We start from the raw sequence: 13,621 nt of genomic DNA, 5'->3' as shown, positions 1-13,621 counted from the left end.
CCCAAGCCTGACATCAAAGTCTGTTCAAGCTGTCACCCAAATCTTTGCATGAACAAAGACAAAGGCAGAAAGAGAAAGCCTCTGTTATGACATGAATTATTTCTTCACTCAGCCATGGCACAGAAGATAACAGAGTAACTGCTGAAAGAACACTGTGGGAAAAAAACAAAACAATGGCCAAGTCAAAAGTTTTCAAGTGTATAGCAGTGTGGCTCTGCTGGCAAAAATAAACTGAAACACAATGCAGTGATCTGTGATCTGATCTGTCTCTGTTAAACGCACAAAACACAGAACAGTTGGAAGGCATTCTGGAGGAGGGAGACCCACACACATACACTTAAGTTTCTCCCCCAGAGCCGCCCTTCTTTCATCCTCCATGTGAAACCCCAGGAGCCGGAACAACGCTGCTAAAAGTGAACATTTTAACAGACAAAAAAACAAGTTGATTTGGAGGCAGGGGAAACAAGAGGAGGATGAAAAGGAGTCCCAAGTGGTGGAAATCACATCCCAGTGGTGACAGCAGTCGTCATGGACAAGAGCTACTGCTGTTTCCACTGATATTTATAGATAGATACTGATAGATAGATACGGATGGTTTATACTTTCTCAAACATGTGTAAGCACTCACAACTACAGATACATGACCTATTCCATAATCTATACAGAAGTATATCATGTTTGATATCACCTTAAGTTTATGCAAGTGTGTCACAGTCATTGAAAAAGAATTCATGAAATAAAGACTGTATCTGTAACTACACATCAGACTCACATATTATCATCTTAAATATTGGATTTAATGGCCAATTTGAACAGGAGGAATAACTATTATGCAATACCTTAGACGTCATGATCATGTTTACTTCATGCCAGTCTTAATCTTTCAAGAGATCCAGAGACTCTACAAAACTTCCAAAGTGAGACATGTCCACTATGTTTTGAATCTGTTTTCTTGATCCTGCATCTGTAGAGAAATACAACCTCAAAGGTCCCAAAACGGAACGAAGGAAATTGGACAATGGCATGTAACAGAATTACATTTTCATTTATTTTTCTGATTTTTTTTCCAAAATCTATTAATGTATTTTACTTTGGGAACGGGTGGATTATCCCGTTTTGCTCCATATTTAAGCGAGTCTATTTGACTGATTGAAAAGCTTAGAGCTCAAATCAGAACAGCAGTGATTAAGGAATTCTCATAACCGGCTCACTGCTGGCATCTGCTGTTCCAGTAGCGCTACACCACCATTACCCAGAAAATCACAACAAGTTCAACACCAGAGAGAAAAGCAGACAAGTCTTAATAATATAGGTATATATTTATTCATACGTACATATTCATTTATATCGGTTAAGTGTAAAAAAAAAAAAGAAAAGAAAAAAAAAAGGAAAAAAATTACAGTTTTATATTAACTACAGTCATTGTCAAAATTGTTTTTGAAATTTTCTCAGGCGATGATTTACCATGGACTTTCACTGTTGGTTTAAACGAACATACGGGTTGAAGACGTATTACATGGACTCTGTAAACATGGGTAAGAGTGTGACAGAACGGTAAGGATGAATTTGATACTAGGATGACAAATCAACGTGTTGTTTGGCCTTGTCGGGCATGTAGTGTATATTGTACCATGAAAAGACTGATGACAGATTGTTTCGTTTTTTTCCTCACACATGAATCCATCAGGAGCGGGTTGAGTATTAGAACCTGTAACCAATTGAAAGAGTTTGCTGTAAAAATCCACAAGAATGACTCGGCCTGTACCATCTGAACGGTAAGAGGAAGGAAAATTGTTATAACCAGGATTTTCTAAATCTTTGGACTTTCCTTTTTCTTCCAATTCATTGTGTTAACCCCAAAGAACAGTGACGGAGCACATTAGATATCGCTGCCATTTTGACTCTTAGTTGTTCTCTAATCCCTGTGAAACCCCATTCAAAGAAATCAGATCAGACTGGATTACACTGGATTCATCTCGGCTTGTATTATCCATCCTGCTGTAGCTGTCGTATCACAAACTGAATAGAGTCTTCATCAAGTCTTTTGCCTTTTGGCGTGCATCTTCAACTAGAACCGGGACATTTGACATTGATCAACATCCTATAATGGGTTTTGGCCTTAAATTTGAGCAGGGTGCAGTATGGAAGGGGAGTATTTCAAAAAAGAGAGACATTAAAATGAAGATGTGGCGAGCACGGTAACGGGAGAAAAATCTGATTCTGCTAAAGTGGAACACAATGCCTGAAAAGCCACCTCCAGGACTTCTCCGTGATGGAAACATTCAATAGGAAGAACCTACATCATACATACATATCATCATAGTCATGAAATCCTCCTGAACTCACATTTTAAAAAATCCAACTCAAATGTTTACATTTATTACAATTGCACTGGTGCCAACACTTCCCCCATACAAAGGCTACACTCTGGACATTTAGTAACAATAAACTCTGAATAAAAACACAAACACCTTCAGATCAAAACTGAGGACTGGACGAGGACTCAAACTCAACTTGGAAACGGTGAACTTGTGACGTCAAACACAAAGCAGGTGCAATCCAAACCACACCAAAACAAGAAATGCAAAAGAAGAGAAAAGCAGAAAAGGAAACATTTATAAAATGAACGCGGAAGAAAGAGAGACACAGAGTAAAGCAGGTGCAAGTGCAGGGGAAGATAATCCATAAGAAAAGGCTTCAATACTTCATAGGGCGGGGGGCCAAGTCCACGGCAGCCCACTGTTGCAACAAAAATCATTCCATCATATCTGTCAGCAGGCTAGAGTGTGTGCTCAAGATTCAAGATCCAGTTGACTTTCTCTTACAATGACTTCACTGGTCTGGTCTTTACCTCCAGCAGTGGAACTGGTCCCAGACAGACGGAGGAAGTCAGAGATGGCAGGGTGCAGCACTCTGTCACTCTATCCCCCTGCAAGGCCTCAAAGGAGTTGAGGAGTCGCCAATGCCATTCAGACATTGGACACGCCCTCTCATCACTGTACATGATTCACCGGATCCTTGTCAGCAGAACCATTACGGATGTGAAGACGAGTGACGAAATGAAAATCAAACCAACTGTAAAATAAGAATGACTTTGATTGTTTTTAGTTGGCTTTTTCCTTTCCATTGTCTTGATCGGACAGTAAACCTTCATGTAGTGACGTCAGCCTCTCTTCTTCTTTTTCTTAAATGAGGGTTTTTTTTGTTGTTTTTTTTTAATAACGTTTCTGTTTTTGACATGAGCTTTAACAGGCCGGCATCAGTTCCTCCATCAAATCCAGATAAAGAACCGGCCCAGTCTGACTGTCCAAAGCTTCAACACATACTTTTATCAAGCATGTATGCAATTTTATCATTCCCTCAGGAAAATCCATCAACGTCGGTCTTATATTGTCTTCTGTTGCTTAGCTGGCTTTGACTTTAGGACTCCACAGTCCTTATATATTTACAGTTAAACATTAAAAAACTAGAGGTGTCACATGCAACATTTGGCATCTTCTCCAGCCCCCACTTGTAAGTTTTACTTGGTGTCCATTTTTAAAAAAATATTTAACTTTGTCTTTTTTCTCCAGTATATATCGCAGCTTCTGATTGTAACAGAGAGACGGAGGGAGGTGAGGGTACAGGTGTCGCAAGCTCAGTGTACGCATGTAAGTCAATGCCAGTCCTGCACATTAAAAGGATAGGGCTGTCGCTGTAAAGTGTCTCATCATTGCTTAACTGGAAGTGCAAAAAAGGTGCAAGTCTGCTTTCAAAAAAAAAAAAAAAAAAAAAAAAAAAAAATCTGAAAAATGAGCTTCCTGCTGCTTTCTATGTGTACGTTTGGGGTGTTGAAAGCTTACTTGCTGCGATGCTTCCACTTTTGGAAATGAACAGCCTGCAGAGCAAAGCTAATAGAGGTCTAGAGTGCAGTTCTGGTCTGGAGGTAGCTGTTAACTGACCTTAGACACTGAGGGAAGTACGTGTGAGAAGTTGAGAAAGATTTCTCAACCTCTTCAGTATAACTGGAATCTGTCTCAAAGTGCTTAAAGTAAAGAGTATAACTCCCCGGAAAATATGAAATGGTTGGTTTTTATGTTGAAGTCTGTTTTTATGTAATGCTTTGAATTATTCTTTTGAACTTAATGAAGAGTAAAATCCCTCAACAGTGCCGATCACATTTGATTTCTACATGAACCTTTTTTGTAATACTGGCTAGTCCTCTGAACACTGAGCAGGAATGTTCAGACATTCTTCCTAATATGTGCATTTGTCTGCATGTCAGCTTGTTTGAGAGCTTGTTGTGTACCTCGCAGTGGCGATTTCTGTGAAGGTTTAGGGGAAAGTGACCAGAGGTCCTGTAACGTTATTTGGCTCACTCCCTCTCTCTGCAGCTCCGGGGTGAGGGGGGGGCAGGCACAGAAGTATGTACTTTTTTTTTCCCAACAGAGGGGGCCAGGAAGGGGACAGATGATCAGGGTTCAAGTGACAGGCTGTGGGGAGTGTGTACTAGGGACACAGGCTGAGGAAAGGGGGGGGGGGGGGGGGTGTTGTCTTTACATCATAACAGGACGCAGCAGCGACAAAACCTCTGACGGCTGCCCCCAACTGAGGGGGGCGGAGTGATGGGAGCGAAGTATGCATGTACTTTGATGTTGGGCAGATGAGTCTGTGGAGGGACAAGAAGATACAGACGGAAACATTAGTTAGGAGATAATATGAATACTAGGAAACCTGTATCAAGTAGCCGTCACAATAGTATTTCAGTTAAGCGCTTGAGTCAGTTAAGTGGCTTTCCAAAGTTAGTAGCCATTCAGCATTTTCAAAAGGCAAAATGCTGTTGCTTTAAATGATTTAAGTTTAATATGTCATAATAAAATGTACTGCAACTAGCTTTACAAGTCTTAGAAATATAAAAGACAGCTGAACACACCTAAACCTCGACCTGTCTCGACACTGTTCATGTTTTTTTTTTCCTGTCTTCCTTAGGGTTTATCGTCCGCTTTTCTTTTGCGTGTCGCCTGCTCCCCGGGTTTTGTTACCCTTTTTAATGTGACGCCACACGGCTCCTCAGATTTACACGTCAACCATGTTCTGCACAGGGCCTAGAGTGTCGTCGATCACTAGCGTGCAAGGGCAAAGCAAACACTGTATGCAGGTGATGCTCATTGGAGTTGGAGGCCCATAGTGTTACTCGGCAATTTCCTTTTACTCTGCAGAATGTAACACTACACAGAAGGAAAACGCTCAGGGTAACTGCTGTTGGTTAAGAGCTAAACTGCACCGGCCTTTGCACTTAGATAAATATTAGTAGACCGCATTAAGCAATCACTGGTATGCAAAAACCCCTGCTGCTGCTTTGATCCAGCATCTTTAAGTGGACCTGAGGCTCAGACCAAATGACAAAGACTTCACAGCTGTTTCTTCACACAGACACACACATCTGTCATAAAATACTGTGAACTCTGTAAGACCCTCCGCTGATCATTTACTGCAGACCTCAGAGGGCTTTGTAGAGCTTTCTTCAAAACAAAAAAAGAGCAGTTCTTATTTTTTGATTACTCAACCATATTTTTGATACAAATTTACCGTTCAGCGTTTCCTTCCTCACAGTATTGCCATCTTTCAAAAATCGATGTTTATTTGCTAGTCATCTTTTTGGACCTTTTTTGTTGCATTAGTTCTTTTAGCCGTTTCTCTGCCACCTTAATAGTGAAAGAAATGTTTTTAACTCTTTTGAGAAAATAAACAGGGTACTTTAAGAGGAACTCAATGTTTGGAATAGGTGGGTTTTAACACAACACTGTGATCTGGAGTATGACACCACTGGTTGCTATGATGCACATTTGAACATCGGTGACACAGGTTCACGAATAACAATTGTACCAAAGCATTGCATTTTAAGTTCAAACAGTGGAAGAGTATGAATCAGAAATGAGTCACTGGTGTTCGCCCACACTACTCACTCGTAGTCTCTTGATGCCGGCGCGTGTAATCTGCTGACAGTCGTAGAGCTCAATGCGATCCAGACTATGGCAGCTCTTCAGGTGCTCCAGTGAAGCGTCTGTGATCAGGGGGCAGTTATCCAGCTCTATCACCTCCAGACGGTCGTGAGCACAGGGGCCGCTACCGAGGTGTCTGATGCCATCATCAGTAATCAGCTCACAGTGAGAAAGACTCTACGGGGATACAGTGTAACAACACAGGAGGCTCTGTTACTTAACCGTCTGCTTGAATGAACTGCGATGTGTTGCTTGTAAAATGCTACTGATGTAATGTTTAAGTGACAGGCACACACTCACCAGGACTTGCAAACGAGGGCAGTGGATAGACAGCTGAATGAGTGTTCCATCTGTGATCTGTTGTAAGATTTGAAAAACACAAAAATGTCACACCAACGGACTCCAAACAAACAAACAAAAAACTATCATTTTTCCATCTCTGACTACTTATTCACCTGAACGCATTCCTCTAAATCCATCTTCTCCAGTTCATGACAATTCTGCAGCAAGAAAAGAGGCACTTAATAGAGTGAAAGGTCCCCCCTTTAATGGAGGTTTTGGGGAGACACGATTTAAACCATCTGAATCTGTGAGCAAAGAATGGCTGCGTGCAAACAGCAGTCAGATGTCGACTTACTCTAGCAAGTGTAGTGAAGCCCACGTCTGTAAGCTGAGAGCAGCGAGCCACTTCTAATATTCTGAAGGGACACAGAAAGGAGCAGAGAGTTTAGCAGTGACATCACCACTATCAAACATTATTATATCAAGGCGTTTAAATCCCTCCATGCAAACCATTCGTCTAAAAATTGTTTCAAAAATCACCAGCTCAAAAATAAGTCATAAGGTAAATGATCATTCAAAGTTATGTTGGCAAAATTAAACTATTTGAGGAGTATTTGCCAAAGAAATGAGAACTTTTTTTTTTTTCCAGGGTCGAGGAAGTGATGCACAGTTGAGTTCTGCGTGAGCGGATTGTGTCTGTGAAGGTGTGTGAACCCACCTGAGGCGAGGGCAGTTTTGTCCAAGCGCGTGCAGGATGGCGTCTGTGATATTGGCACAGCCGGACACGCACAGGGACTGCAGACGGTGGCAACCCCTGCAGATCGTGATGAGGCCCTCGTCTGTGATCTGCTGCTCACGGGGGGGAGAATGTGAGATGTGACAACTGTTCTCAAAATGTAGCTAAGCACAAAGAGCAGTAAAATGCATTTCCTAAAAGAGGAATTCATGTTTCTACTATAGATACAGGAGAAGAGAACGACGAGGACTTGGTGCTTATCACCTTCTTTTTAGATCAGGAGATAAACTGGTTTGGGGGGTTTTTTTGACAAAAGAGGTATTACATTGACAAAAATTCACTCAAAAAGGCAAAACAATTGTTTTCTCAGGATAATCATTTCTTGTCTAGCTCCGTTAATTGTACTTACTGAGCACGTCTGCAGGTTGAGTGTGACCAGCTCTGGACAGTGAGCCCCAATATGCTTCAGAGCCTCGTCCTCTAACTTTGGAAGGGATGGACAAAGAAAAGACAGAAGTCAAACTGGGCTCATTACATCATGAATAAGAAGGATACTTTTGCTTTTGACAAGATCAGTATTATTTCACAGGCTATTCTGACAACGCTCTTCACTTTCATAGACAGAAAGCATCGTTCAGCACGTTAGAAACACCTCCGGGTGCAACAGAATAAATTCAATGGCACCAAAAACTAAAGCAAAAAAAAAAAAAAAAAGTCTGTTGAGCAGGAAGTGATTTATTTTGTCTTTCAGTTGCACTACTATTGACTTTAGAAGGAGAATAAGAGGAAGTTGGTAGTTGGTATGCCAGTAATCACCGATGTGATGAAACACACAAGAAAGCAGAGCCATCTACACAAGTGGAATGTTGAGCAGTAAGACCACTTAATCTGAGAGAGTCAAAAAAATGAGATCTACCAAACAAGTGGCTTTCAGATCAATTTAGACTGAATTAACCCTACACTGAAAAACCCATCAACGATACCTGTGTGCATCCCTTGAGAAAAAGGCCTTTAAGTCCGGGGCATGAACGAACCAGGGCCTGGATGCCATCTTTTGTGACCTGGTCACACCAGGAGATGTTGAGCTGCTCCAGCAGGGGACAACCCTCACTAACAGGAGGAAATGGGGGAGGAGACAAATGAGAGTGAGACAATAACACAGCTATAGGGAGAACGACAACAGACAGACAGCAGCAAAGATACTGAAACTTTAAATGTGTAATTGGGGAAATTAACAGCTTCAAATCAAAACAAGCAGAACATTGTGCCCACATACCTGAGGGCTTTGAGTGACAGGTTTGTGATAGAGGTACAGGAGGAGAGGTCCAGGTGCTTCAGCTTTGGACAGAACTTACTGAGACTATTACATGTGCTGTGACGAGAGAGAGAGACATTAAAAACTTTAGCTCAGGAGAAACGGTGTCCTCTTGTATTTGCATCAAGGAGCAATGCACATACCTGTCTGTGATCTTAGTGCAGCCGTTCAGACTGAGCAGCTCAATATTCCTGCAGTTCTGTGAGAAAGTCCTGCAGAAGAAAACCAAAGTTAATGTGAAAGCAGTCAAACTGAACCTCGTAGTTTGACTTCTGCTGGGCCTGCAGCAACATTCGCTGTGAGGCTCTTAAAAACTCACCTCAGGGCACTGTCACCCACACCCAGGCAACCCCGCAGACTCAGCTTCCTTAGGAACCCTCCACACCGCTTTGAGATGTTCTCCACCACCCGGCCCTGCAACGAAAAACAACCAACTCAGCTTGCTGGATTTGCTCCTCCACCTCCAAATAATGTCAGACAAAGAGTGACGGTTCAAGAAAGGTAAACAGCACATATTGTAGCTACAGGTACGAGTAAAGTAGATCCAGATTAGTCCTCACCTCAATGTCCCTCTGAAAGTCAAAGAGGTCGATTCGTTGCCAGTTGCTGCCATCCAAGGCCAGAACATTCCAGGACTAGGAGCGGGGAGGGAGAAACAGACGTTTAGGGTCATGACCTCCACATGGAGAACACATCATTAAAACACACAAAGACAAACAGGAACCGTCACTCACACCTTATGAGCACAGACTCACCCGTGAGACCTGGGCACAGCGACAGAGTGTCACCACATCCAGAAAGGAGAAGATTCTGGAAGAAAGACAGGGACAGTTTAGAGACCCTCACTTTCACCGCCAGAAACTTTTTTTTTCTTCTTCTCCTGCTTCTGCTATCTGCGTATCTGCTTCCGCTCACAGCACATGGGTGTTAGCAAATCAGACAATTTTGCCTTCGACTGATTGTGGGATAAATGGCTTTTCCCTGTTTGCAGTGTTTACTCAAAGTGGTCTTGCGGAAACTCTTTTTTTTATTTTTAAAGGAAAAGAGCTAGAAACTTCCCGTATTACAGTTAATGCGGCGAAAAAAAAAGTGTTTGAACTGAAGTAGGCATGCAGCAGGTCCTAGCACAGCCAGACAGCCACACAAATCAGTGTTGAACCCATCTAGACTGCACAGAGTCAGCAGCCGCAGCACAGCCAACTTGGCTAACAAGGCTGAGGATTGAGTTATGGCCTTCATTTTCTGTTAGCTCAGAAGCTTCTGAGGTTTTCTTTTTTTTTTTAAACCTCAAATCAATCTGATTGCTTCACAGTCTCGAGCAGCTGTGTGTAATTACAGTATTAGCATCAGAAGCAGAGAAGAGTTGGGAAGAAAACATCCTGGTGGTTAATTAAGCTGAATGTTTGCATAAGGGCGAGTGAACATACAGTGGCCTTTATGATGGTAACAGTGTATGTCTGTGTTTGAGTCTGGGGGGGGGGGGGCATGTGCGCCTCCGTGTATGTTTGGATGTGCTGATCGGGAGCGAAGGCGGGGAGCGTAGAGTAAGCAACATGCCACTTTAGCTTTGAGGAAAACCCTGCAGGAAGTCTGACTGAAGTGTTTTGAAATGTCACTCACCGTAGCAACAGCTCTTTAGGCAGCTTCTTATTGATAACCGCCTCATCGCTGTTCGTGAACATCTGAAAGGTGCAGAGGGATCATATTAGTCATTGCAGCCTCTCGTAAACATGGCTAGGGGCCCCCTCCACCCACCATCCCATCTGAAGGACAGCCCCAGCATAAACACAGCGATACATGATTATAATCTCATCTTGGTTCTTGGGAAACAAAATTGTGACAGAAGATAAAGAAAAGCATGTGGCTCGGGTTTTTTTTTTTGTCTTGTGAGAAATCAAATCAGCAGGGTAGGACTTTGTAACGAGGCGCTCACAAGTGTGTTGGCCTCTGCTTCTATGTTATCTTTTCTCTGTGCATGCTCTCTCTGAACTCACTGTGTTGTTTACACTGGTCTTGTTCTACACCAGCACAGTACTGAGAGAGTACACTGTTACAACCAGTTACAATATATCTTTTGTGACTCACTCCAGCTTCTGCAAACAGCTAATGGATTTCCACAGGAATAATTGCATGCCATGTGAGTGCAAATTCTGGCCAATAATCCACAGAAAAAAGGCCTCAGCACACAACGAGACAATCATTGGAATTTATTAAGACCAAGCTACTTATACCCCCAAATTTTTATGTAATGCTTTCAAACAAAAGAAGTAATAAACGGGTCCTGACAGAGCATGTCTTGTGCTTACCATAGTGACACAACTGGAAGCACATTCACAATTACTTTAGATTTTTATGGAGTTATTCATCAGCTCACAAAAAAAAAAAAAAAAAGACAGGTTTGCCCGTTTAAATATCCAGTCAGCTCTGTGTCAAAGCCTCTCTGTGTGTCTGATAAACATGCAAACTCCACATACACACAGCTTTCTATTCAGGGGCTGCCTGCCAGCACCAACGTGTAAAATTTTGAAGGAGTAAGAAGGGACAAACATTTCGCTTTTGGATTTGGGGCAAATTTACTCTGACAGCTCGCCTTCAACGGCGCAACTCTTTGGCCAAATAATCCAGAGCCATTTCCAAAGAACCAGATGCGCTTAGTCAACGGGCATACACTGTCCCCTTTTGTACTCTAACATGAAATGAACCTGATGCTGCATGAATGTGAGCATTATGTTTTCTCCACTGGTCAGCTATAGTCAGTGAAGCAGGCACGGCAGGAGGTAAAAGCTGGGTGAGCTGTTACCTCCAGCTAGAAATGATTGTAAAGCCAAACAGTGTCATAATATCTTTGGAAAACTGAAAAGACCCCATACACACATTAGATCAGTCTTACAGTTGATACTCTGATTTACAAAATGAACAAACATTAAAATCGGTTATTTAACTGGGTTTGAAATATTCGGTTCATCCTTCACCATAACTTTTTTTTTAACAGATTGTTTTGAGTCTTACATCAATACACACAATATTACCTAATGCAGTGTTGTAAACATCGTTATGATCATCATTTACGAATTCCATTGAAGTAAGAAATAGAATTGGGCTTTATTCATGCCTGTCCTCTTTTCAGAGTGCTGTAGTCTTTTGTTTAGGGCTGTATACAACAGATCACTATCTACTGCAGAGCAGTAAAGCCAGAGATAAACTGCGTTTCTGGCTATGCCTGCCAAAGTAAAATTCTAGCTGAACATATTCAGATAGCAAAGGGTTTTTTGTTGTTGTTGTTTTTTTGCCATTCTGCTCGACATTTTGATGACCTATGACAATCGTTTTACCTTTGGACCAGAGCTTTCTTTGGTTAAGCTTTGTCATCATAACCAATGAAAGCGATTTCCAAATTAATAACAATAATGTAAAAGGAGATTTCTGAGACATGAAAAAAAACGTTATTATTCAAGATTAGCAAATTGTCAGAATTGTTACATTAACAGGCAGGAATATAATCAGGCTTTCAAACGAGTTTGATTATCAGTCTATGAACCCAAATAGGGCGCTGGGCCTGTATATCTTAAAATGTATATATTGAGAATCAGGGGCTTTACTATGTTTTATTAATGCCACAAACGTTCATGTATACCGATGCTTAAAAACTCTGAAAGAGGATGATGTTCATAATTTTCACTAAAAAGGGTACGCAGTACCCCAACAACAAAGCTGTGTGACCCTTCACTTTTATTCTGAAGGCTAGATCGTGCTATTTCCGCTTTACTCCGCTTGACGTTCGGCTCTACCGCAGCTGTCGGGCCAGAAGGTAACGGCTGAATCTTCTGAGTAGTCAGCTGTTGCACCGTTAAAAATAAATAAAACCAGACACAAATCCCACACTGGCAGCGGATTAAACAACACCAAGTGCTCATGCTACACAGTCCAATGTCACTGGTCGGATACAAAGTATTTTTGGACAACTTTTCACCATAATATTCAGCTGCTTGCGACTTCGACACAGAGTTAATGCTAAATGTTGCAAAACAATTATTATATTTTGCCTTTTTTTCTATCAGTATCACAGAGGTTGACAATGTTAGCCTACTTATTGCCAGTTTCGGCACATTTGTTGAAAGTTATGCGCTAATACGAGGTGCATGAAGCAGTCACAGCCAGAGCTCCCCCCCCCCAAAGCGCAGCGGCCATGGATAAGCAGTAATAAAACGAGGCACTACAGACAACCTAACAAAGGTCGTATAAAATAGGCTAACACATCCAAGAAGATATAAGGAGAGGTGAAAATGGCTACAGATTCTCTCGCAGTCAACAAGTCCCTTTTTCCAGAAGAAAATAAAAATGAATGTGCGGCGGTGTTGTCCTCGGCGTGCTCTGTTAGCCTCTGTCTTTGTTTTGACGGCGCATAGGAACAATTTAGGACCTTTAAAACCCCTTTACTCTGTGAACCTGCACAACACGCTGAGTGAAAAAAAGCCAACTTTTGTCCATATTATCGTACGAAATGCCGGGCAGGCCCTGGTGCTAAATGTTAGTACAAAACAACAACGTTTGACCTAATCCCAAACACTGACTGCGGAAGAGCTACATCACCAGCCTTTAGTATAATAAGCGCAGTTTATAACATCCACAGAGACAGGAGAGCTGCAGGCCCGGATCACAATGTTTTTAAAAGCTACGTTGAACATGTTGTCAATGACTGTCATGTGAACATTGATGATCAACTCACCTCAAACCGACTCCGTGAAACACCATTTACCTCCTTCCCCATGTCGGACGCTTGTTGTTACCGACTCGATGAATTCGGTGCAGGCGAAGTGAAATGCAGATACGGGCCCTCTTCCGTCCGTTTCCCCTCCACGACTATCATGCTACCGTCCTCTCGGCAGCTCCTGCGCTTCGTTTTCGTTGTTTTTCGGCCTGTAACACAAACGGTAAGACCCCCTTGGTTGTTTCTGGTAAAATATAAGGGCTACTATACTCAGCAGCCAGCCAATAAGCCAGTTGTCTTATCTGCTCGGTTCGCCCTCACCTCCTCCTCCTCCTCCTCCCTATACAGCTTTCCATCCGTGCACACAATAGACCGACAGAAGAGGAGCTGGCAGCCCAACATGTGAGCTCCAACACCTGCATCAAGTAATGTGCAAAACTGCGTCAAGATGTGAATTACGCAAACACACCTCTACTGCTCTGTTAGCTGATTGTTTGACTACCTACAGGCGGATTTAAGAAAGGTTAAATATCAAGAGTGGGATTTCAACCCTTTTTTGACTTGTTGACCCACGCAGCCTAAACTTGGCTGCAGGGAAA

General features: G+C 42.2%; 1 protein-coding gene across 1 annotated transcript; it reads right to left on the bottom strand.

Annotated features, from left to right (window-relative positions):
• Positions 1-1,304: 1,304 nt before the first annotated feature.
• On the bottom strand, positions 1,305-13,160 carry fbxl20 (F-box and leucine-rich repeat protein 20). The gene is made up of 15 exons (XM_079366204.1): positions 13,041-13,160; positions 9,935-9,996; positions 9,070-9,124; positions 8,875-8,949; positions 8,634-8,728; positions 8,458-8,526; positions 8,276-8,371; positions 7,983-8,109; positions 7,409-7,483; positions 6,982-7,112; positions 6,619-6,679; positions 6,437-6,481; positions 6,282-6,338; positions 5,946-6,158; positions 1,305-4,648 (listed from the first exon to the last, which is right to left on the bottom strand). Exons 1-15 carry the CDS (start codon positions 13,080-13,082, stop codon positions 4,541-4,543), a joined length of 1,311 nt encoding a protein of 436 aa, XP_079222330.1. The 5' UTR covers positions 13,083-13,160; the 3' UTR covers positions 1,305-4,540.
• Between the last annotated feature and the right edge of the window lie 461 nt (positions 13,161-13,621).

The sequence above is a fragment of the Symphodus melops genome (genome assembly GCF_947650265.1).
Source record: "Symphodus melops genome assembly, chromosome: 17".
Lineage (NCBI taxonomy): Eukaryota > Metazoa > Chordata > Actinopteri > Labriformes > Labridae > Symphodus > Symphodus melops.
This window is presented reverse-complemented; position numbering and strand designations above follow the sequence as displayed.